The 23407-nt window shown below is 39.5% G+C and overlaps 1 protein-coding gene across 2 annotated transcripts in view; it reads right to left on the bottom strand.

The window, feature by feature from the left end:
* Positions 1-23407, bottom strand: part of LOC131048568 (uncharacterized) — a 180503-nt gene that overhangs the window by 72642 nt on the left and 84454 nt on the right. For both annotated transcript variants that reach the window (XM_057982567.2, XM_057982568.2), the window contains exons 15-27: positions 15313-15785; positions 14839-15189; positions 14491-14718; positions 14078-14168; positions 13764-13841; positions 13203-13493; positions 12887-13084; positions 12245-12730; positions 11923-12084; positions 11493-11822; positions 11304-11386; positions 11049-11153; positions 10727-10964 (exon numbers count right to left, since the gene is read on the bottom strand). In XM_057982567.2, coding sequence (XP_057838550.1) covers positions 10727-10964; positions 11049-11153; positions 11304-11386; positions 11493-11822; positions 11923-12084; positions 12245-12730; positions 12887-13084; positions 13203-13493; positions 13764-13841; positions 14078-14168; positions 14491-14718; positions 14839-15189; positions 15313-15785 — 3114 coding nt within the window. The remainder of the gene's footprint in view (positions 1-10726; positions 10965-11048; positions 11154-11303; positions 11387-11492; positions 11823-11922; positions 12085-12244; positions 12731-12886; positions 13085-13202; positions 13494-13763; positions 13842-14077; positions 14169-14490; positions 14719-14838; positions 15190-15312; positions 15786-23407) is intronic.

Raw genomic sequence — 23407 nt, 5'->3', positions numbered from 1 at the left:
CAACGTCACCATCTGCAACTCGCCCTCTCTGCCACGATCCGCGACCTGCAACATTCCCGCGGCATCGCGACTTCAACCCTCGGCGTCTCTGTCTTCGGTGGTGTCCGTGGCTCGTTTCTGTGTTCCGCGTGAGGTCTTCCTCCCCGAGCCACGTCTTCTTTGGCCTGCAGATTTTCTGTGAAATCCATGGCTCCCACGAACTTCGAAAAAAATTTCGATTAAGGTGTTTACCTTCTGTTTCTTCATCGAAAATAATTTTTTCTTGCAAAATCTTGCTGGGTTTTTCGAAACCTAATCTGGGTGGTTGTCCGTTTTTTCTGGGTGCCTCGATTTTCGTGCCTCGATTTTCGTGCCCGCGGATTCAGATTCTGACAGCAGATTCCTTCTGGGTTTTTCGCACAAATTTGTGGGTTGTCTTTGGATTTTTCTGGGTCAGCCAGAAATTTTTTCTTGGGAAATGTGCAAATGGCTTCTCTCACCAATCTGATGTTAGAAGGCAGTCAACGCTTTAATGGTCACAATTACAACATCTGGAAACAGCATATGTTGACCATTTTTGAATATAGGCGTCTTGACCAGCTTGTGTTGGGAAAAGAGCTCAGTCCTGGTACACCTGGTGCAAATCAAGATAAGTTTGATGAACGCAATCGGGAGGCAGTTATGCTTCTCAAACTCTCAGTGATTGATGATCAGTTACCGCAGATTCCTTCCGGCAAGACAGCTTCTGACATCTGGAAGCATCTAAAAGAATTGCATGAGACATCCGACAAGAGCCGAGCATTCTTTCTAAAGAATCAGTTGTTCTCCATTATGATGGACGAACGTATGTCCTTACAGGAACACCTCACGAGGATTAAGGACATTCGAGATCAGCTCAAAGCTATTGGTCGGACTATGGAGGAAGAAGACATGGTAGTAATCACTCTAAAAAGTCTTCCGAAATCGTATGAACACTTCATTGAGACCCTCAATATTACTTCCACTAATGTTGATCTGAAGTTTTCAGAATTGTGCACCAAACTTCTACAGCAGGATCGCTGGAAACAACAGTTTGGTAGTGGTACTACATCAGCCTCCTCGGAAAATGCCTTCATAGCTCAATCCTTTCAGAAGGATAAAGGCAAATTTCAGTCCTCTCAGTCTTCTCAGCAGAAAGGCTCTTCTCAGACACAGGATGGAGCTAAGAAGAAGAATGTGCTGTGCAATTACTGTCACAAGTACGGCCATATGAAGAAAGATTGCCGTCAGAGGCTCACTTCTGAACAAAAGAAGCAGGGAGGGTCACACTAGAAGGCGCATGTTGTTGAACATTCCGAGCAGAAAGAGTCTGCCTTTTATGCCTTTATGGCTAAGAGGTCTTCAGATCATGCCAGGTCTTCTGCTTGGTACATCGACTCTGGTGCATCACGTCACTTTTCTCATCAGTGTGACTGGTTTACAGACTTCTCACCTTTCAGTGATTCTGTTGTATTTGGCGGAGGTGAGGAGTATACAGTTGTTGGCAGAGGCACTGTTCAGATACAGTCTGGTGGCAGGACTCTCCTTTTTCTGAATGTGTACTATGTTCCTGGAATGGAACTTAATCTGCTCTCTGTCAGCCAGATTATGAGGAATTCTCCTCAACTAGATGTGGTGTTCAGTGCTCACAAGTGCTCCATCATTGATTGAGAGACTCGTCTTACTGTTGTTGTTGGTCTAGAGGATCATGGCCTATATAGGCTTCTTGTCACTGGTGATTCTCCTGAAGTGGCTCTGGCAGCTCGTGTTTCTCCTCTTAGCACTTTGTGGCATCAGAGATATGGACATCTCAACATTCAGTATCTCTCTCAGCTATCTCGAGAGGGACTTGTCTCAGGGTTACCTGATATTCAGACTCAGCATCTTGGAGTATGTGACGCCTGTCAAGCTGGCAAACAGCATCGGACTTCATTCCCACATGGAAAGTCTTGGCGCGCATCTAAGGTACTTCAATTACTTCATGCTGATATTTGTGGTCCTATGAATACATCTTCTGTTATTGGTTGCAAATACTTTTTGCTTATTGTAGATGATTTTAGTAGAAAGATGTGGGTGTACTTTCTTAAACATAAATCAGATGTATTTAGTATCTTTCAAAAGTTTAAGTCCTTTGTTGAAAAAGAGTCTGGACATAGTATCATTACTCTTAGGACAGATAACGGGGGGGAATTTTGTTCTTCTGTATTCTCCAACTTCTATGATACCCATGGCATCAAACGCCAATTGACTACACCCTACACTCCTCAACAAAACAATGTTGTCGAGCGTCGCAATCGTACGGTTGTTGAGATGGCTCGTTCTATGTTACAACACAGGAGTGTTCCGAATAAGTATTGGGCTGAAGCAGTGTTTACTGTTGTCTACCTTTTTAACCGTTCTCCTACTCAGGCTGTTAAGGGAAAGACTCCAGAAGAGGTTTGGTCTGGTCGGAAGCCTCAGATCAGCCACCTGAAGGTTTTTGGCTCTGTTGCCTATGTTTGGATTCCAGATGCTAAGCGTTCCAAGTTGGATTCCAAAAGTCAGAAACTCATGATGACAGGATACAGTGATCACCATAAGGCCTACAGACTGATAGATAGACACTGAACGTCTTATCTTCAGTCGTGATGTTGTATTTGATGAAGACAGAGGATTCTTTCAGTCCCCTTCTTCTGAGCAGAGTTCTGAGGATCAGCCTCACAGTGTTCTTATTCCATTAGGTTCGCCTGATGGGAGGGATGATGCAGAATCTATTTTCGATGATGCACTACCTGAGTTCCCTCCGGAGAATAATCCTCCTCTTGCTGCTCCTGTTCCTGATCCTGAGCCTCTTCCAGCTCCTCCAGATGTTCGCACTTCTACTCTCCGGCCTAAATGGTGGGCCAAGACCATTGGTGATCTCAGGGATACTGAGCTCATTGAGGGTAGAACCTCCCGTAATAAGAGCAAACAGCAGCATACAGTCAATTTTGCTCTCATGGCTAACATACATAGTGTTTTTGAGCCTCAGACATACTCAGAGGCTAAAGGTATACCTGAGTGGGAACAGGCTATGGAAGCTGAGTTCCAGAGTCTTCAGAAGAATCACACTTGGGCCCTTTCTGATCTTCCTTCAAGGAAGAAGCCCATTAGCTGCAAATGGGTGTACAAAGTACAATACAAAGCTGATGGAACCTTAGACAAGTATAAGACTCGCCTTGTTGCTCATGGGTTCTCACAAAAAGAAGGCATTGACTATGAGGAGACTTTTGCTCCTACAGCCAAAATGAGTACCATACGGCTCGTTCTTGCCTTGGCAGCCCAGTTCAGTTGGAAAATCCATCAGATGGACGTCAAGAGTGCTTTTTTGAATGGTGACTTACAGGAAGAAGTCTACATGACGCAACCCCCAGGCTTCAAGATTGCTGGTCAAGAACAGAAGGTCTGTTAGACTAGTCAAAGCACTCTATGGTCTGAAACAAGCTCCTCGGGCTTGGTACATGAAAATTGATAAGTACTTGACAGATCATGATTTTCAGCAGAGTCCATCTGATGCAAACTTGTATATCAAGCATTCTAGTAATGATATTCTGTTTGTAGTTGTCTATGTGGATGACTTAATCATTACTGGCAGTTCAGCACATTTGATCTCTGGGATCAAACAGGAATTGTGCCGCACCTTTGATATGACAGATTTGGGACTTCTACATTACTGCTTAGGAGTTGAAGTCTGGCAGACTGAGCACAGTATCTTTCTCTCTCAGTCCAAGTATGCTAGAAGTCTTGTGGACAGGTTCAGAATGCAGGATTGCAAACCTGCCTCTACTCCTATGGAACCCGAGCTCAAACTTTCAGCTCAATCATCCTCACCAGTTGTGGATGAATCTCTATTCAGGCAACTAGTGGGCAGCCTCATTTACCTTACTGCCACTAGACCTGACATCAGTTTTGCAGTGAGCTACATTTCACGCTTCATGACAGCTCCCAAGGCTGATCATTGGATAGCAGCGAAGCGTGTGCTGCGTTATGTGAGTGGCACTCCTGATTATGGACTTCTGTACACTCGGAGTTCTGATCCTATACTCAGTGGTTACACAGATTCTGACTGGGCAGGTTCGGTTGATGACCGTAAGTCTACAGCAGGGTATGTGTTTAGTTTGGGATCTGGTGTTGTCACATGGACTAGTAAGAAGCAGCATGCAGTGGCTCTCTCCTCGACAGAAGCAGAGTATCGGGGAGCAGTTAAGGCATCTTGTGAGGTGGTTTGGCTTCGATGAATGCTTGCGGATATGCATGTCTCCCAGGCAGGTCCTACTCCCTTGTTCTATGATAATCAGGGAGTGCTCAAACTCGCCAAGAATCCAGTCTTCCATGAAAGAACCAAGCATGTGGAAATGCATTGTCACTATATTCGACAGCTGGTTGAAGACGGATCCATCCAGTTGCTGTATGTTCCTACCTCGGAGCAGCCAGCAGTCATCTTCACCAAGCCCCTTGGTCCTGATAAATTTGTAAAATTCAGGGGGTCTATAGGTGTAGTTAACAGATTGAGCATTAAGGGAGGGTAATAGAATATTAAAATAATGTTAATTTTAGTATTAATGCTCAATAATGTATATTCTATTTTAGTCAGATCGTCTTCGATCTTCTCAGCAGTTTCTTATTAGAAACTTGCTATTCTTGTAAATATCATTGTATTATTTATGAGCGTCTTGCTCATTCTGATATTGAATCAATTCTTTGAAATCCATTGCGTGTCTCGCATTGTTTGAATCAATTCTTTGAAATCCATTGCGTGTCTCGCATTGTTTTACGTAGGACAGATAACGGGGGGGAATTTTGCTCTTCTGCATTCTCCAACTTCTGTGATACCGATGGCATCAAACGCCAATTGACTACACCCTACACTCCTCAGCAAAACAGTGTTGTCGAGCGTCGCAATCGTACGGTTGTTGAGATGGCTCGCTCTATGTTACAACACAGGAGTGTTCCGAATAAGTATTGGGCTGAAGCAGTGTTTACTGCTGTCTACCTCCTTAACCGTTCCCCTACTCAGGCTGTTAAGGGGAAGACTCCAGAAGAGGTTTGGTCTGGTCGGAAGCCTAAGATCAGCCACCTAAAGGTTTTTGGCTCTGTTGCCTATGTTTGGATTCCAGATGCTAAGCGCTCCAAGTTGGATTCCAAAAGTCAGAAACTCATGATGACAGGATACAGTGATCACCATAAGGCCTACAGACTGATCGATATAGACACTGAACGTCTTATCTTCAGTCGTGATGTTGTATTTGATGAAGACAGAGGATTCTTTCAGTCCCCTTCTTCTAAGCCGTGTTATGAGGATCAGCCTCACAGTGTTCTTATTCCATTAGGTTCGCCTGATGGGAGGGATGATGCAGAATCTATTTTCGATGATGCACTACCTGAGTTCCCTCCGGAGAAAAATCCTCCTGCTGCTGCTCTTGTTCTTGATCCTGAGCCTCTTCCAGCTCCTTCAGATGTTAGCACTTCTACTCTCCGGCCTAAAAGGTGGGCCAAGACCATTGGTGATCTCAGGGATACTAAGCTCATTGAGGGTAGAACCTCCCGTAATAAGAGCAAACAGCAGCATACAGTCAATTTTGCTCTCATGGCTAACATACACAGTGTTTTTGAGCCTCAGATATATTCAGAGGCCAAAGGTATACCTGAGTGGGAACAGGCTATGGAAGCTGAGTTCCAGAGTCTTCAGAAGAATCACACTTGGGCCCTTTCTGATCTTCTTTCAGGGAAGAAGACCATTAGCTGCAAATGGGTGTACAAAGTAAAATACAAAGTTGATGGAACCCTAGACAAGTATAAGGCTCGTCTTGTTGCTTGTGGGTTCTCATAGAAAGAAGGCATTGACTACGAGGAGACTTTTGCTCCTACAGCCAAAATGAGTACCATACGGCTCGTTCTTGCCTTGGCAGCCCAGTTCAGTTGGAAAGTCCATCAGATGGACGTCAAGAGTGCTTTTTTGAATGGTGACTTACAGGAAGAAGTCTACATGACGCAACCCCCAGGATTCAAGGTTGCTGGTCAAGAATAGGTGGTCTCTAGACTAGTCAAAGCACTCTATGGTCTGAAACAAGCTCCTCGGGCTTGGTACATGAAAGTTGATAAGTACCTGACAGATCATGGTTTTCAGCGGAGTCCATCTGATGCAAACCTGTATATCAAGCATACTAGTAATGATGTTTTGTTTGTGGTTGTCTATGTGGATGACTTAATCATTACTGGCAATTCAGCACATTTGATCACTGGGATCAAACAGGATTTGTGCCGCACCTTTGATATGACAGATTTGGGACTTCTACATTACTGCTTAGGAGTTTAAGTCTGGCAGACTAAGAACAGTATTTTTCTCTCTCAGTCCAAGTATGCTAGAAGTCTTGTGGACAGGTTCAGAATGCAGGATTGCAAACCTGCCTCTACTCCTATGGAACCCGGGCTCAAACTTTCAGCTCAGTCATCTTCACCAGTTGTGGATGAATCTTTGTTCAGGCAACTAGTGGGCAGCCTCATCTATCTTACTGCCACTAGACCTGACATCAGTTTTGCAGTGAGCTACATTTCACGCTTCATGACAGCTCCCAAGGCTAATCATTGGATAGCAGCGAAGCATGTGCTGCGTTATGTGAGTGGCACTCCTGATTATGGACTTCTGTACACTCGGAGTTCTGATCCTATACTCAGTGGCTACACAGATTCTGACTGGGCAGGTTCGGTTGATGACCGTAAGTCTACAGCAAGGTATGTGTTTAGTTTGGGATCCGGTGCTGTCACATGGACTAGTAAGAAGCAGCATGCAGTGGCTCTCTCCTCGACAGAAGTAGAGTATCGGGGAGCAGTTAAGGCATCTTGTGAGGCGGTTTGGCTTCGACGAATGCTTGCGGATATGCATGTCTCCCAAGCAGGTCCTACTCCCTTGTTCTGTGATAATCAGGGAGTGCTCAAACTCGCCAAGAATCCAGTCTTCCATGAAAGAACCAAGCATGTGGAAACTCATTGTCACTATATTCGACAGCTGGTTGAAGACGGATCCATCCAGTTGCTGTATGTTCCTACCTCGGAGCAGCCAGTAGACATCTTCACCAAGCCCCTTGGTCCTGATAAATTTGTAAAATTCAAGGGGTCTATAGGTGTAGTTAATAGATTGAGCATTAAGGGAGGGTAATAGAATATTAAAATAATGTTAATTTTAGTATTAATGCTCAATAGTGTATATTCTATTTTAGTTAGATCGTCTACGATCTTCTCAGCAGTTTCTTATTAGAAACTTGCTATTCTTGTATTATTTATGAGCGTCTTGTTCATTCTGATAATTAATCAATTCTTTGAAATCCATATGCTTCTGCATTTGTTTTACTTGAGGCAACACAAGGGAACATCAAAAAAGTGGAAAATCATCACCGAAGGAGCTGCTGCAAATCATTTTCTGAGTGACTTGGTTTGATGCTAACTCAGTTCCAAGTTGATCATCAGCAAGCTCAGACTACAAGCTATAGTGATTCCACAATCGGGTATGCTTAGCTGAATTCTTTGTAAGGCTCAAACTACAAGCTGGCCACCCTTTTCAATAGTACCTATATGTTGTAAATCTTTCAAAATCAGAAAAATCAGTAATTTTGTGACTTGTACGCAAGTTGATTTTCAGTTGGCTATTCACTCTATATATAATATATATATAACTAAGTTGGACTCTTCAAAACCAAAACAACACACCTTCTGCAACTTCTATCTAATTCTAAAAGATCACATTCAAAAAAACATATGGTATTATTAATCTAATTAAAGAACAACCAGGTGTTCTACTGTTCAAATATTCAGTGTCCAAGAGAGAGTGGCACATTACATCTTTCCAAGTGTCGTAGAATTGTAGCTTCACCTTCCATTATATGGAGCTTTTTCATAGGCATTTTCTATGGATGTGAGTTGTACACCTTTGGAATTAAACATTTGACCAAGATTGATCTGAAGATATATTTTTAAAGAGCACTGAATAAAAAGATTGTCCATTGCTTCAGCATCTGCTTAGAGATTAGGCTACTGTGCGGATCAATAACACCCTTGGCTTGAATATTATCTGCTGCTAGGATTTTTCAATGATAGAGCACTATATAGTGTTGAGACTCAATGAGTCTCCTTAAAGATTTGTGAGTCTGAGTCGAGCCTGGCAAGTCTATGGCTTTGACTCACAGACATGGCAGAGTATGTCAAAAAACTAGAAAATCAAGTTGTAATTTTTTAATTGCCAAATTTTATCAAGTCAGCTTTGGCACAAAATGTCGAAGGCAAAAAATGGCTTGCCAAGTCCAAGCCTCGACACTATGGTCCTATAACAAAGCTTTTATTTTTGGCCAATTATCAAACTGCCAAAAGGTATTCCACTTTCTGGATCTGTTGGAGTGGTTGTCAACTGATAGTATGCCGAGCAGATCATTTGTTTCTGGCCATATTTTTTGGTTCTTCTTGGGAAATGAGACATTCTTATACTTCATAGTTCTTGTTTTAACCTTTGGCATTATGTTTGTAGTGCAGCATCAAGAACCCCAAGATGGTTGAATTTCCACTCTATAAACCCTTACCGATCAGAAATGCAGAAATCTACAAGAGTTATAATATCTTGTTCCTCATAGTTGTCGAAGTCTTGGAAAAAAATTAGATTGAGCTCTTGTAACCATTTCACTGGTCAGGCCAAAACATGACTTCAATTCCATTTTCTAGTTGTCAAGTTAGGTGATCATGAAGTATCTCGATGTCTATGTAAGTCTGTTTGAAGACACATAAGTATTGCATAGCCATTGGTGATGAGTTTGAAAATAGTATTTTCCTTTCATAATTTGGACTCGAGTGAGTTGTTGAAAGATGTGAAGTCTCCAAGCCATTTTCATAGAAAAGGCTACTTACAACTGCTCCAAGTTTCTTTCCAAAAAAAGTCTTTAACTTGCTTCAATTTTTCCCCTCCAAGTCATGTTCAGATTTACTTTCAGATTTTACATCCTTATTGTTTTAGTGTTAGTTGATTTCTAAAACCTAGGGTTCCTTCTACCCTAACAATTTTCTACAGTAAGTATATGTACTAGAGAGTCTCAGTTATATACTTTGGGCATTATAGAAAATTCATTTCAATTATTCTATTCAATTTTAAGGGACTGTCTTCTTACAGCTAATGACATTTTATCTAGCAACTTTTAGGTTACTTTGTCTTGGCCAAAGAAACGGCAATCGCCCAAAATCACCGAGTTTGGGCGATTTCCGAGTCGAGTCATGCTCGCCGTGTCCAATGGGCTCGGACTCAGACTCGGACTCGGAAGAGTTCGGGTCAAAAAATCGCCCAAGATCGCACTCGCCCAAAATCGCCGAGTTTGGCGAGTCCCAACTCCCAAACTCAGCCAGCGGCATGTAACTTTAAGTTAAAAAAAACACAACTTCTAATATGTTTTGAATTGATTTTTTTTGGTTTATATTATGCTTTGAGCCTAAAAGTGAACTTCATTTCATTCATTTGGCAAAATAGGAGGAGAAGGTTGAGTTGTGAGGAGAAACAATAGAAAAATAACACCCAACGCCTGTATAAAATAATAAAAGTCTTTTGGCCAGGGGCGCTGCCCCCAAACCCCCGCCATAAAATTAGGGGGGAAATTGCGCTGATAAAAGTAGGGAAATTTTAACCTTCAAGTCTGATCAGGCTCCAATTCCATATAACAACATATACTTTCATTTGGTGCATCAAGAGTTGGAAAGGAAGAGTTTGCATCTCATTTGATCATATGATGACATGAATTTTTTATTCCACGAGTTTTGTAACATTGTATACATTTGACAATATTTTTATATATATGATTGTTATTTCCTTTAGCTACAATTTGCGTTTATGCTTATGTGATTGATGTATACTTGTGTATGTAATCAAATTAGCTTCTATTTGATGATGTTATTGTGTCTTTAAGGTGTATTTAATAAAGGGTGCATGAAACAAGTTTTAAATCTTTAAAAATCTCTAAATTTCTTGATTTTTTCACTTTGCCGAGTCCAGCAGAGTTTTGACTCCCGAGTCCGAGTCCCATTTCTTTGGTCTTGGCATACCACCTTGTAATTTGGAATTTATTTTACCACCTTTAAACATAAGAGATCCTCCCAGAATTCCTTTTAGGCTATAATTTAAGCTGCATTGTCAAGTCCCGTTGACCTATTTGTGTCACTTATGGACATCAAACTAATTTTTTTCTATGCAATAGACATTTAGAAACTCACTGCAAACAGTGCTTGGGTTACCATATATATAACACTGTTTAATTTCTTGTTTAAATGTATAAATGTTCATTTTAATTTGAGCCTTTCCCCATATTTAGTTGCACCAAACATTGTTTTACATGTACTAATGTCAAATCGAAAAACTCTTCAGAACTTGAGCTTGTACTATTCTACCCTTAATAATACAAAAAATATTTTTTGTTTATAATTATATACTCATATCTAACTTTATTTAATTATTGGCCAAAATATTGTCGTCCTTCCTGACCAGGATGTGAATCAAAATCACTAATAACTCAACATGTATGATATAATCCAGGGGATTAAAGACCATAATGTCAGACCATTTCAGAAATGTTATCTCAAACAGAGTGAAAAATTATGGCCAAACATAATTGTCCCTTTATCTGATATCATATAAGTCACAGCTTTCCAAACTACCCATTATAACCCACCTAAATATATTATAGCTTACCTCTTGTAAATAACTAACACATTCCATATAACGAACATTGTCCAAGTTACTACGAGGGCCATCTTCTGCCATTTCTTGGGTAGAAAATGGCTTGTAGGGATCAGCAGAATCTTCAGATGACCTTCTTAGTCTTTCAGACCTGGGGAATGATGAAGGCATGTACAGCACATTTAAATATGCATCTGCAGAAAGAGAATCGTCCAAAATGGTAGGTGCACTTTTTGCTAAGTGATCATAGCTGCAATGAACAGAACAGATGAAATAAGTCCTTTCTTTCTGGTTCTTCTGAAAGCATTCGAAGTGCATGGTAGAAATTGCTTACAGTGAATGCACACCAGTTTTATCTACGGGTGGACCTGCTTCAATTGTATTTATAATTTCGCGAATAACAGGTACAGGGTCACCTTTGTGCAACTGAAGAGCCTGCCTGTAATTCATTAATAATAAAATAAGAGACAAATTAGTTAAAGTTTTTCTTCAGTAAAATGATTCTAATTCTACATATAAATGTTGTAAATTATTCATATTTGCTTATCATGCATCACAGGTGAATGTAGTTGTTCCATCAGAAACATACTTAAACTTCACACGAGCTTGGGTATAGTGTTCCATGCGAATTAAAGCGTGACCCCATGCATTCCAGACAGGAAAAGCTTCAATCTGTACAAACAAAAAGAACATACAAGTCATTATGCTAGAAGCTCCATATAAGCTTTTTAGCTACTGTAGTATATTACCTGCGTAAAGATTAGGTTCTCACAAATACCTTACACTTTTTGCATGTATATACAGCCATGCTATACCGTTCATCTTTAATCAATCTGTCACGAAGCTGAGCAGCTGATTCTTTATCTGCAACATCATCCAATGACGCAACTACACCTGATCCTAGCAAACTTTGAAGCAACTCAGCATGACTTAACCACAAATCTGCTTGTGATAGAAGTTCGGATAACTCATCTGTAAGCTGATTTCCAGTGCTAGAACTACCAGTATCAGATGATCCGTCATCAGTCTCACGGCTTTTATTCATGCTAGTTGATGACTCTGCTTTTCCAACAAATTTCCTCAACTCTGTTTTTGCATGTGCTAGAACCTTTAAGTAAAAAGCACTAATCGTTAGTATTGCTCTTTTATGAAAGAAAAGTAAATAGTCATTTTGTACTCAGAATTACATGCTATAAAATAGTTAACACCTGTACAAAAGTCTCTGTAGCATGATATGCCCGACCCACAACTTCAGTTGAAGCATTCAAGGGTATCTGTTGTGCACTAAGTACATGCTTCATTTGTGTAATACACAATTCCAAAGCTCCTTTAGCAGCTACAGACTGATCCGAGCACAAAGAAAGGAGGGCCTACCAGTAGAAAGAATGCTTGAACTCACAAATTCCAATATATATACTCGTAAGAAATTATAATGTTCAAACAATTCCACATGTAAAACATCACTAGAATACATTTATTCTGATATAATAAATCATAATCATAGAACATAACAAAATTGATGATATGCACCTTCAAAAGAATGATGTCAGGTGCACTCTCATATCGGTGAGAAAGACGAACACCCTCGTCTTTAACTGGATCTCCAGTCAATACCCACCCTTCAGCCATCGCTACCGACGCAAGACGTTCTTGCCCATCCACAGAGAACACAGGTGTTCGATCCTCCTGGATACCAGCCATTGCTTCCCATGCAACTCTTTGTGATGGAGGCAACCCTGAGCTTTTTCTTTTCCTGTTCATTTCTTTTGGAGCAATTTTATTTCCACTATCACGGGAGGTCCATGAAAAAGCTCGACGAGCCTCTTTTTGCAGATTGTTTAAGCTGTTACTAAAATTTGATCTGTTTGATGCACTTGTGCGAGGGCTTGGTTTGCTTGCTACATTTGCCATTGATAAGCGCCGTTCACTAGAAGGATAAGCACTAACAGTAATTGCCTTAGCAGCATACGTAAGAATTAAAAGTTCATCTCTCAAGGAAGGAAACTCGTTTAGGAGCTGCAAATGAAACCAAATTAAATGACATAACAATCTCATTCATTTCAACAATAAAAACTAGACAACACGAATCCAATTTCCTTACGAGTTACAACCCAGATTTAGATTATAATGTGCGCACGTACACTTTATGCCAAATAGTAGAAAATAGAATACCTGTTTAGCAGACTGCAACTGTTTCCACATCAATAGAGTCTCCAATATAAGATGTGGATGCTCATGCAATGCTGAACACCGCTGCTGCCATGGCAAAGGCAAAGCCCCAAGCACCCGGAGACCCAAAGCCCACCTGTTCAGTCTGGCAGCTTCTGTATCTGATAGTGTTCCCATTCCCCTCTTCAGAAAAAAATGGACCTACACAAACCACCATTATGGTGTTTTCATGGACACTTATATCCACCTTTTTTGCTTGATAGACAAAAGATAAAAGGCCCTACTCAAATGCAAACTGAGCTCTTAAGTTCACTCATACCAAAAGTTGTTTAGATTGTAAGTTTGGTAGTTGTTGCATGGCACCCATTGCAACAGGCAAAGCATCTTCTGGTTCATGCAAAGAACAAAGAAATCTAGAAGCTTCTGCAGGACCTCCACCACCAATAGGATCAGCTGTCAAAAGCTTTACAAGCTGCCGTCCCTGCAACTCCCGACGTAGTTCAATTGATAAACCGGCACTTTCAGCTACTTCTAATGCTGCTGAAACTGCTCCCTTCCCAGCCAAACGAAGTGCCAGCCCTTCTGGATCTACCTTGCACTCAGCTTCAACCTGTCATGTTAATATGAATAACAAAGTGAATAAACAGTGTTTACTAGAGGAACAAATTCAGTTATACATAAGGTTATAAATATACATTTCAATAACAATATAATCCTAGGTATAAATATAAGTTATACATAAGGTTATAATTATACATTTCAATAACAATATAATCCTAGGAATAAATATAATTCATCATCAAGAAAAAATTCTTCGCAGATTACATCATAAGGAGAACAAAACTTTCATTATATTTTTCATAAAGGCGAAACTATGAACCTCTTGCCAACTGCCAAACCGTTCATCTACACACAAAATGTGGTTACATCTCTGCAGTGCTTGCTTCCTGTGTACCACCTGGAAAAAAGCATAAAAAGAAATACACAATTTACATAAGTTTAGTACACTGAACCACATTATATTTTGACTTCATCAAAGTACTAATCTAGCCAACATAGAAAGGAAAGAACCCTGGTCCCCAAAGCATCTCCCAAAATTCACTAAATTATAAAACATCCAACAGGGGAAAACTAAAGGGATAATCACCATTCCATATAACAAAACCACATGAGATGGTAAAGAAATAAATATACCTCACGTCGCAAAGGATCTTTTTCATCTAAGTGGCAGCTGCACATCGTAAGAACATCCATAGACTTATCTAATTCCCAACGGTGCAAATATCTACAAGCAGCAATATACAAAATGACCACAAAATTATATGGATCTCACATCATTAAAAACACTGGATCCATGGACATATCATCAAAGATAAAATTCAAAAATATAGTTTTACAAAAAGAGCCAAGACATTTTCTTTAAAGAACTGTCCCATAGCAAAATGCAGATGCAAAAAATATTGCAGCCTCTAATGCTTTGAGATCATCATTGTACTAATTAATATAAGGAGTTTTTGTGCATGCAACCATTCCATAAGGAATAATCCTTTATTAACACAGAAAAAAAAAAGAAAAAAAACTTATTTTTATAAAAATCTAAAGAATACTTGAGAGCCAGATTGGCAGCAAGTCTTTTGTCACGAAGCCGAATACAGTATTGCCAGCTATTACTCCAAAAATTTTGATGAGTTCCATATCCATATAGCTGACCAGACTGTAAATGGCCCTCTTCTCCTCGCTCAATAAGCAACTGTAACAAACGATCTGAAGCTCCATCCCGTAAACAGCGATCTGAAAGAGCTAGAGCATCAAGCAATTTCCCTTCCTCTATAAGACTGTAAGAAATAGAACAGATTCAATTAAAGAAATATAGAATGGGACAAAAATTGACCTAAACAAAAAACAAACACTCTAAAGACTGTAAGAGCAAGGAGAAGGCAAAGATTAAGATGAACCTCTCTACAGCCTCTTCATAAGGCACCTCATTGTCCCAATCAAACAATAATGAGTTTATACTGTCTGGCTTTAGATTCCTAGAATTCATAACATCCAGTGGTATAGCTGAAGAGGTGGGATCATCCTTGGATTCAATGTCAAAAACAGATTTTGTAGATGGCATTCCAAGGATAACATCCTCATCTTCTTCTGACTCATTGCCTTCAGATTCACGAAGTCGCTTTACTGTAATCCGTTTATCTTCCTTGTTTTGCAGATTGGTTTCAGTCACACGCCTGGATGTGATTGGGGAGTCAGACAAGCGATGCAAATTTGCTTGCATTTGTATCCAACGGTTGAGAGTCGGAAACCTATTTCAAAATTTCACAAAATAAAACTAGAAAATTAGAAAACAAAACCAGATAACATATCAGATAAATACAAGAATAAATACAAGCATCATTCTGAACAGCTGAACTCAAGGTAGCAAATACCGATATGATTGGTCAAGCGAAAACTCATAAAATATTCTATCTGCATCTGATGAGTCTGATGAAGACTTTTTCATACCAACTGTGTCACAGTATTCATATCCAGCTGAAAAAATGCTACTCCCAAAAACACATGCCAATACAGCTCTAACAGGGGAGATTGTAGCTAGGTGCCTGACTACATTCAACCGAAGAGGATAAAATTGAGCTTTAACATCTTTTGATTTGCCAAAAACAGAGGCGTGAGATCTGGAATGCATTGAAGCAGAAGAAGGATTGCCATGAAATCCATTTTCCACATTTTGTTGGGAATAGGCAGCACGAGGAATGCATGCCCAACCATTTTTAGATCGTGGTGGGAAGACCAGAGGCACACAAGCTGAAATCACCTCATGTACCAAATCTGCCCCCATAACATCTGCTACTTTACCAGCTGCATCAGCACTTCCCCTCTCAAACACCAATCGAGTCAATAACTGCAAAATTAAATTCCAAAGTTAGAAAAGTTAGCAAAGAAGAGCACCCTAATTAACATATACACCAAGCTAACAGAATCAAAGGTATGATAAACATAAGAAATCTATGTACCAGTTACTGGTCTTTAAGACTCTGGCAGCTCCAAAACAACCAATAAAACATCTCATTGGCACATACATGGCTCACTTATGTTTGCAAGTCATGGCATATTGAACTGGAAAAAACAAACTTTTCTTGCACTACAAACAAACCATATGAGAGACATGACACAAATATGGTCCCTCATCCTCACGAGAGGCTTTTACATTAGCTAAAACTTGCTGAAAATACCCCACATAAATATGTATTGTCATTAGGACCAACCTAGACATTGAGTTTTACCCAAAATGGGTGCCTCATTCCAGCAAAGTCATGTACAAGTACATGAACTAACTCTCTACCAGATATTCCTAATAAATATTACTTCATCCCTATGTATTGCACTTTTCCTTACTGTTTACTGTTTGATAATTACTGGACAATCTTACGTGGTTTGGTTTATGATGTGTCTGTTTGTTTGAGAGGTATTTGGACATAAGTTACCTGATGGTTAAGGCATGAGTAATGGAGACCACATCTTCAAGTCTGAACAGTCATAGGCCTCTACATTTCAAAACAATATAAATCTTAATCTCTGATTTTTCAGCCATTAACAAACCAGATCCAAACATATTTAAACCTGGACAGGAATAGGCCTCTACACCTCAAAATAATATAAGAAATGCAAGACACCTATGTGTATCTTCCAAAACTTAAGCTCTAATGTTTCAACCATCATCAAACTAGATCTGAACTATCTCCCCAATCTCCTGCTACTTGCTCATCCCCCATCTGATCTGCACGAGTTTCTCCATCTTCTAGCCCCACTAGGGGTGGGATGGGGTGGAGTAGGGTGATGGGGGGGGCAATTGCCTCCTCACCAGTGCTACACCATTGCAAGCTCCAAATTTCAGCCAAATCCTCACAAATGGCTCAACGTCGGTCAACAGATCCAGGCTGAAATATTTCTTGCAAGAAATGCAGACTGCAAGAATCTGATACGCTCAGTATCTAAATGTCTAATCCAATGGAAACCCTACAAATACCAAATCAAAATATCTCAGCTCCTTCAATGGGGCCTCTTGATGTAACTTTGATTAATACAAATAGCAGATCTGCTTTGAAGTTCTCAATATTTGGTGGCTCATGCACTTACAAGAATACAAATCTATCTCCAATCTTGCACGATTGATTTCAACACCACACATTCGAGAAGGAGAAGAAAGGGAGCACTTCATTCAACCACCGGGCAGCACCATTCTAGCAAAAATGGAATTCTTACAAGGGCAATTTACTTAGCTACATCCTTCCCTCTTTTCCATGATCTTTTAAACTAGTGTTACAATAAGTGGTACACTCTCTGATCGCATCTCTTTGTCCTAAAGTTTTTTTTAAAACCTCTGGATTACTCTCCATGATAAGCTTCCCACTGCAGACAATTTCTCCCAGAGGGCCTTCTAGAATTGGAAAACCATTCGCAAATGAACTATCAATGTTAGCAATATCTAACAAATGTGCCACAAATTGACGAAGATCAGAATTGACATGCCTGTTCTTTGTAAGATTTCTGAATTAGTTTTGAGTTTCACCATGTGGCAGATATTGAAGATTGGCATGCTCATCTGTAGAAAGGGAAACAATACATCATCCAGCATCTCATTCATACAACAAAGGCCAACATTCATCTTACAGCCATGACTTTCTATGGTTCTAAAAGACAATACTAAGGGAACAGCTATTAGAATGGATGTCCAAGTTGCATGACAATGACACATTCCTTTCCATTATAAAAATACTTGTCAAAGTATCCATCTTGGCAGATCCTAGATGGATTCTCCCTCCACCCAAGATCGATAAAAATATAGTCTGATGCTTTCTTCCAAAAGAATCCAAGACTAGCTGTCATTGGAAGCATGGCTTATGAGTCACACACACGTGATTTTGATGATTTTTACCTTCTCATAAAGCATTGGCATGCAAATCAACAATATGACTAAGTTCTTAGATCGCCTTAATGAAGTCCAAATCACCCTCTAGCTTTAGCTTTCGATTACTTTCCTCGAAGGCTACACTCAATTAGTTGTCCAAAAGCTTTAACATTTCAACTCAAACATGCTGCGTCACTATGACACACACTGGTCTTCATGTGCTCTTCCAACAACTAGTTATTGGAACTTTATGGCTCTCAAAAGCAGGAACGAAATCATTGGTGGTCTACCTAAACACGCCACCAATCTCCCCCAAACAAGTGTAAACCAAACTTGGAATGAAGAGAAGGGGACCCCTTTATCACGTTAATGAGTACTATCTTATGAAAAAGTTAAGGCATATGTATATGTATATGTATATGTATATGTATATGTATATGTATGTATGTATGTGTATGTGTATGTGTATGTATATATATGTATATATACATACATATGTATGTATGTATGTGTATGTGTATGTGTATGTATATATATGTATATATACATACATATGTATGTATATATACATATAGATACATACATACATACATGTATAGGTACATACATATATATGTATGTATATGTACATTCATATACATATAGAGAGAGATCTAATTACCATAAAAATCTCAAATTTTTCACATTTAAAATCTTAGTCACTAACTAAGATAATGCCCTATGTCCTCCCTACCCTTTTATTCCCAGGCCAATAGCATGCCTCTTACCAACCCTCAACCCTAAAAATAAACCGAATCAATCTTAAAAATCCTTATTTATTATATTAATATATATAATAAAATGATACATCTATTTACCATAAAAATCTTAAATTTTCAGCATTTAAAATCCCAGTCACTAACTAAGATAAAACCCTATCTCCTCCCTACCCTTTTAGTCCCAACTCAATTACCTACCTCTTACCCAGCCTCAATCCTAAAAACAAACCAACCAATCGACCTTGCCTCCCAATACTAACTATTGTTGCGTTCACACAACTTCAACACCACTCCCCGTACCATCTTTCTCTCCACTACCCAACACATCTAAATAAAACTACATGATTATTCTTTTGAATATTGTGTCTCATATGCAAATAGCCCCTCAGCAGCCTCCCAAAAATATCACTCCCTCCTGGAAGACAGGAACAAGATCACCACACCTGTTCGCCACTTCATGGAGATAAACAAAATGAACACCCTTGGACAGTGGCACACAAACATTTTATTTCATACTTTGCAGATCATACTTATTCTTCCTTAGCAGTACAATAAATATTATTACAGGGAACAAAGCAGATTGCACTAGGCATAACCTCCATATTTTTTATTTGAAGGACCCCATTTGCACCATCCACCTCAAAATGGATTGGCAGCATGTGAATGATGGGTCTGATTATGTGCTCATAGGTCAATGGAAAAACATAGGAGCTCCTCCCACCTGAGCACCCTCATTATTTTACTGCTTCTAAATCCATTATTCATCTTCTCTCCAACTCTTTCCACCCAACTCATCGTTCTATCTTTCCACAATGAGATTTTGACCAATTTCATATTATTAACATCTCCCAGCTTTAACAATTATTGGAAGATCACTAAGGAATTGTCACTCTTTTAACAATAAACGAATATACACATCAAGTATACAAGAAGTGGAAGAATAAAGGGTGCAGTAAGGCCTCACTTTTGTCAACCTATTCCTTTGGACAATGATGTGCATAGCCCATATTTAAAAATAAACAGTAAACCTTCATCCACTACTGTCACTACTTCCAAGTAGCATGTTAAGGAAATAAATTTAATTCTAACAGGTGAATCCCCATTGGTTGCCCTTCTTATCCATTCTCAACTATGTTCCACAGTGTTTCAGGGACGGAGATGGGGGGATGGCAGGGGACACGTTTCAAAGATGTCCCCTAGAGCGCCATTTCTAGGGGATGGCAGGGTACAGCTATATACATATTTTTAAATATATAATATATATATGAATTTTTCAAAATATATCAACATATTATATAGAGAGAGAGGGAAAGAGAGATATGTCAATAACTAATATCATTTGTAAATAAAACTTTAGAAGTAGTAGTACAACAACACATTAAATTTCAGTAAAGCATTATAACAGCAGTCTCAAACATCAAAAAACCATGGTCTATCAATATCCAAAAGTCTCAAACATCAAAAAACAATAGTCTATGAAACTAAGCCTCATTTGAGCTATCAATATGCAAAGACTTTGAGCCATTTGACTTAATATCACCCTCTAGCAAAAGTGGATCATCCAATGGTAACCTGACCAATCCTAGTTGTTGGGTTAGTGTTTTGTTTGGTTTTAACTCTTTGTCATTTTAGGGTTCCTCTGTGGTTTAGAAGTCCTTGTGCTCTCCCCACAAACTAATAGAAGCAGAGAAAAAAAAATTTAAAAACATTAATATTTTTTTGTTTTTGTCTAAGATACCGGATTCTCTTTGGGCAGGCTTGGATTCGGGTCCTAGTTCTCTTTGGCTCCTGGTTCGAGCATGGTCCTCCGTGGATTCGCCCCGGGTTCCTCCCAGGCAGTTGGGTCCTTTGTGAATCCTGGGTCTTTTTTGCAATTTTGGCGCCTAGTCTATTCCCTCAACCTGCAGTTGTGTAACCTCTTTTGGTGTCCACATCTAATATCTTATTTGGCTGGAAATTATGTATTTCGAATTTGGAATTTGCATAAAGGGGTGACTTTTGATTCAGCATGTACCTTGAATCTACTAGCTTCGGCACTTTTGGCGCCTAGAGGTCAATTTGAAGTTTGAGTTTCATTTGTCATTTCAACCAGCAAGGGTGGACATCATATTGGTATGGATTCCAGGCTTAGTTTTTTATTTAGCATGGGCAGCAAAAGATGGCAAAAACCAGATTTAGATGCATCTTGCATTTCAACTACTTTCTATTTTCCACTAATAGAATATTAATGACATTTTAAAACTTGAATATTATCTTTTTTGCAAATTATGAATATGATATTACATTTAGTATTTACGATATATGAATATTTATTGGCAATTATGGATTTATCATTTATCATTTATGTATGGGAAAGTTACATTGTATATTTGTAATTTTGTATGGATTGTATCATTGTAATAATCAATAATGGGTAGTGATTGTTTATATAATTATATTTTATAAATTTGATGTTTGAACATATATTTGTGTGTGTGTGTGTGTGTGTGTGTGTGTGGGCGTACCACCCAAGGAAATCTTTTTTTGCCAAATCCATGATTATGTACCCAATTTTGTATCCATACCTGTATCCGAATGGGTAACTTAGATTTTTGTAAGCCTGGAATCATTCCCAGTTGTAGGGGACGTCTAGCCATTTTGGGTATGGGGGACACCAAGGGGATGTCCCCTTGTCGTCTCGGGGACAACGAAACGTCCCCAAATGGCTTGAAGCATTTCTTGGGATTTTTGGTCAAGTAGGGATGGCAAGGGGAGGTACCCATGGCATCCCCCCATCCCCAAAACGGTAGGGGATGGGGACGTCGGGATTTGGAGTAGGCGACATGTCCCCGTGTAACATAGATTCTCTTGAATTCGCATCACTCCTTCCCTTTGCACACAAATCCATCCCCTCATAGTGTGCAATTCTCATCCCCTTCCACCATTGTCACAACATCCCTTTTCCCGATTTGGGCCTCTCCCTTGCTCCTCCAACTTCTCTTCCTAAACCCACACCCATCCTAACCCCATCAACTACCAAATGTCATGCTTTACACTCACTAGTTAGTATAGCTATCTGCAGAGATCTGGTACTCCAAATGCAGAAACCCCTCATAAAACTAACACCAACATGAGATTGTCACATCATCCAGGCTCAAGGAAACTATATAAAGGGATATAAAGCCCACAATCCATTCATGGAGACCAATGTTACCCCGAGTTTCCGAGATGGGGATGGCAGGGGACGGCGGGACGCATTTCCGAGACGGCAAATTTTTTTGCCAACTTTGGGGACGATGGCGGACGGCAAAGGGGATGGCTATATAAAATATAGGAAAAATTTAAAATATATAGGAAAATTTCAAAATTCTAAATGTTCATATGAAAACATGGATAAAGCATGCATACATACATTATATTCATATGAAAACAATAAAACATGGATATAGCATGTGTATGATACTATGAAAAGTTGAAAACATTTTAGAATGTAAATTCTGAACATACAACATTGTTAATACTCAATAGACAATATGCAATTATGCATTCATAAATCAGAATTTCAATTCATTCACATTGTCAATATGCATATCATAATAGATATTAAAGAAATAACATACAAAATGTCAAAACAAAGAGGTTAAATTTTCCCTACTTCTATCGACGCAGTTTCCCCCCATATTTTTCAACGGGGGTTTGGGGGCAGCGCCCCCAAGGTGGGGTCAAGGGGCATCGCCGAGTTATTTTTCTATTGACTGGCCGAGTTTGGCAATTTTTGGGCAATTTTCTAATCTTTGTGTCAAAATGCCCAAAGGCTACACTACTGCCATATAGTTTCATTGTCAAAATTATTAATTAAATTAATAAATTTAAAATTTAATTAATGTTATCTTTTAATTTTTTTATTTTTAATAACAATTTGAATTAATAAGGGGCCTATATTAGAAAAAAAAAATTTAAAATTGAAAATACAACTTTTTTTATTTTTTTAATATTTTTTAATGGCCTTAGATATGGGGGACATCTAGCCATCCCCGGGACGGATTGGGGACGTCCCAGCGGTCCCCAGCCGTCCCCGGGACGTACAGACGTCCCCCAGAGCTAGGGCAGGCGTCCCCCCGTTTCAGGGACGTCCCCTCAAAATACAGGGCAATTTGGGGACGGGGAGAAACATCCCCTGGCTGTCCCCAAGTCCCAGAAACGTCCCCAGGACGGGGACAGGGGTTTTCAAGTCGGGGACGCGTCCCCAGGTAACTTTGATGGAGACCAATCCACTATGGTTGGAGCACATTGTGAGAGAAGCAACAGGGAGCAATAGACACAAAGAATAATAACATCACCATGCATAATGTTTCCTATTATTGGGTTAAGGGCTAACAAGATTGCTTGGAACAATATGTAATGGGCTAAACCACAGTTAATCTTATAAAGCTTGACTTCGATGGAGCTTCAATGGGTAGCCTTAGCTTAGTGGATACAGGTGTCATTATCAAAAATAATCAAGGATGCTTTGTGATTGGTAGATATTACTACCTGAGGATATGCTCCAACAAAGAGGCAGAATGGAATGTTGTGGTTGACGAGCTCAATTGTCCTGGAACGAATGGTTGTAAAAAGTTAATTGAGAAGGTGACTCTTTAGTTGTAATCCAGCATTTGTCTAAAAGCATCTACAAAAATTGGAAGGCCAAGTCGTTCTTGTTTGAAGCTCTATCCATGTGTACCAATTTTCAGATCTCTAATTGTTATTGGAAATGTAACAAAGAAGCAGATCTCCTAGTTTCATGGGGTGGATCTTAATCCTTTTTTGAGTTTGATGGCAGATAGAATTGCGGCGTGGGAATGATTAGACAAGATTATTTTATTTGATAAGCAACAG

This window comes from Cryptomeria japonica, chromosome 3, assembly GCF_030272615.1.
Source record: "Cryptomeria japonica chromosome 3, Sugi_1.0, whole genome shotgun sequence".
NCBI classification, from domain to species: Eukaryota; Viridiplantae; Streptophyta; class Pinopsida; order Cupressales; family Cupressaceae; genus Cryptomeria; species Cryptomeria japonica.
Note: the sequence above shows the minus strand (reverse complement) of the source record. Positions and strands in the feature narration are given on the sequence as shown.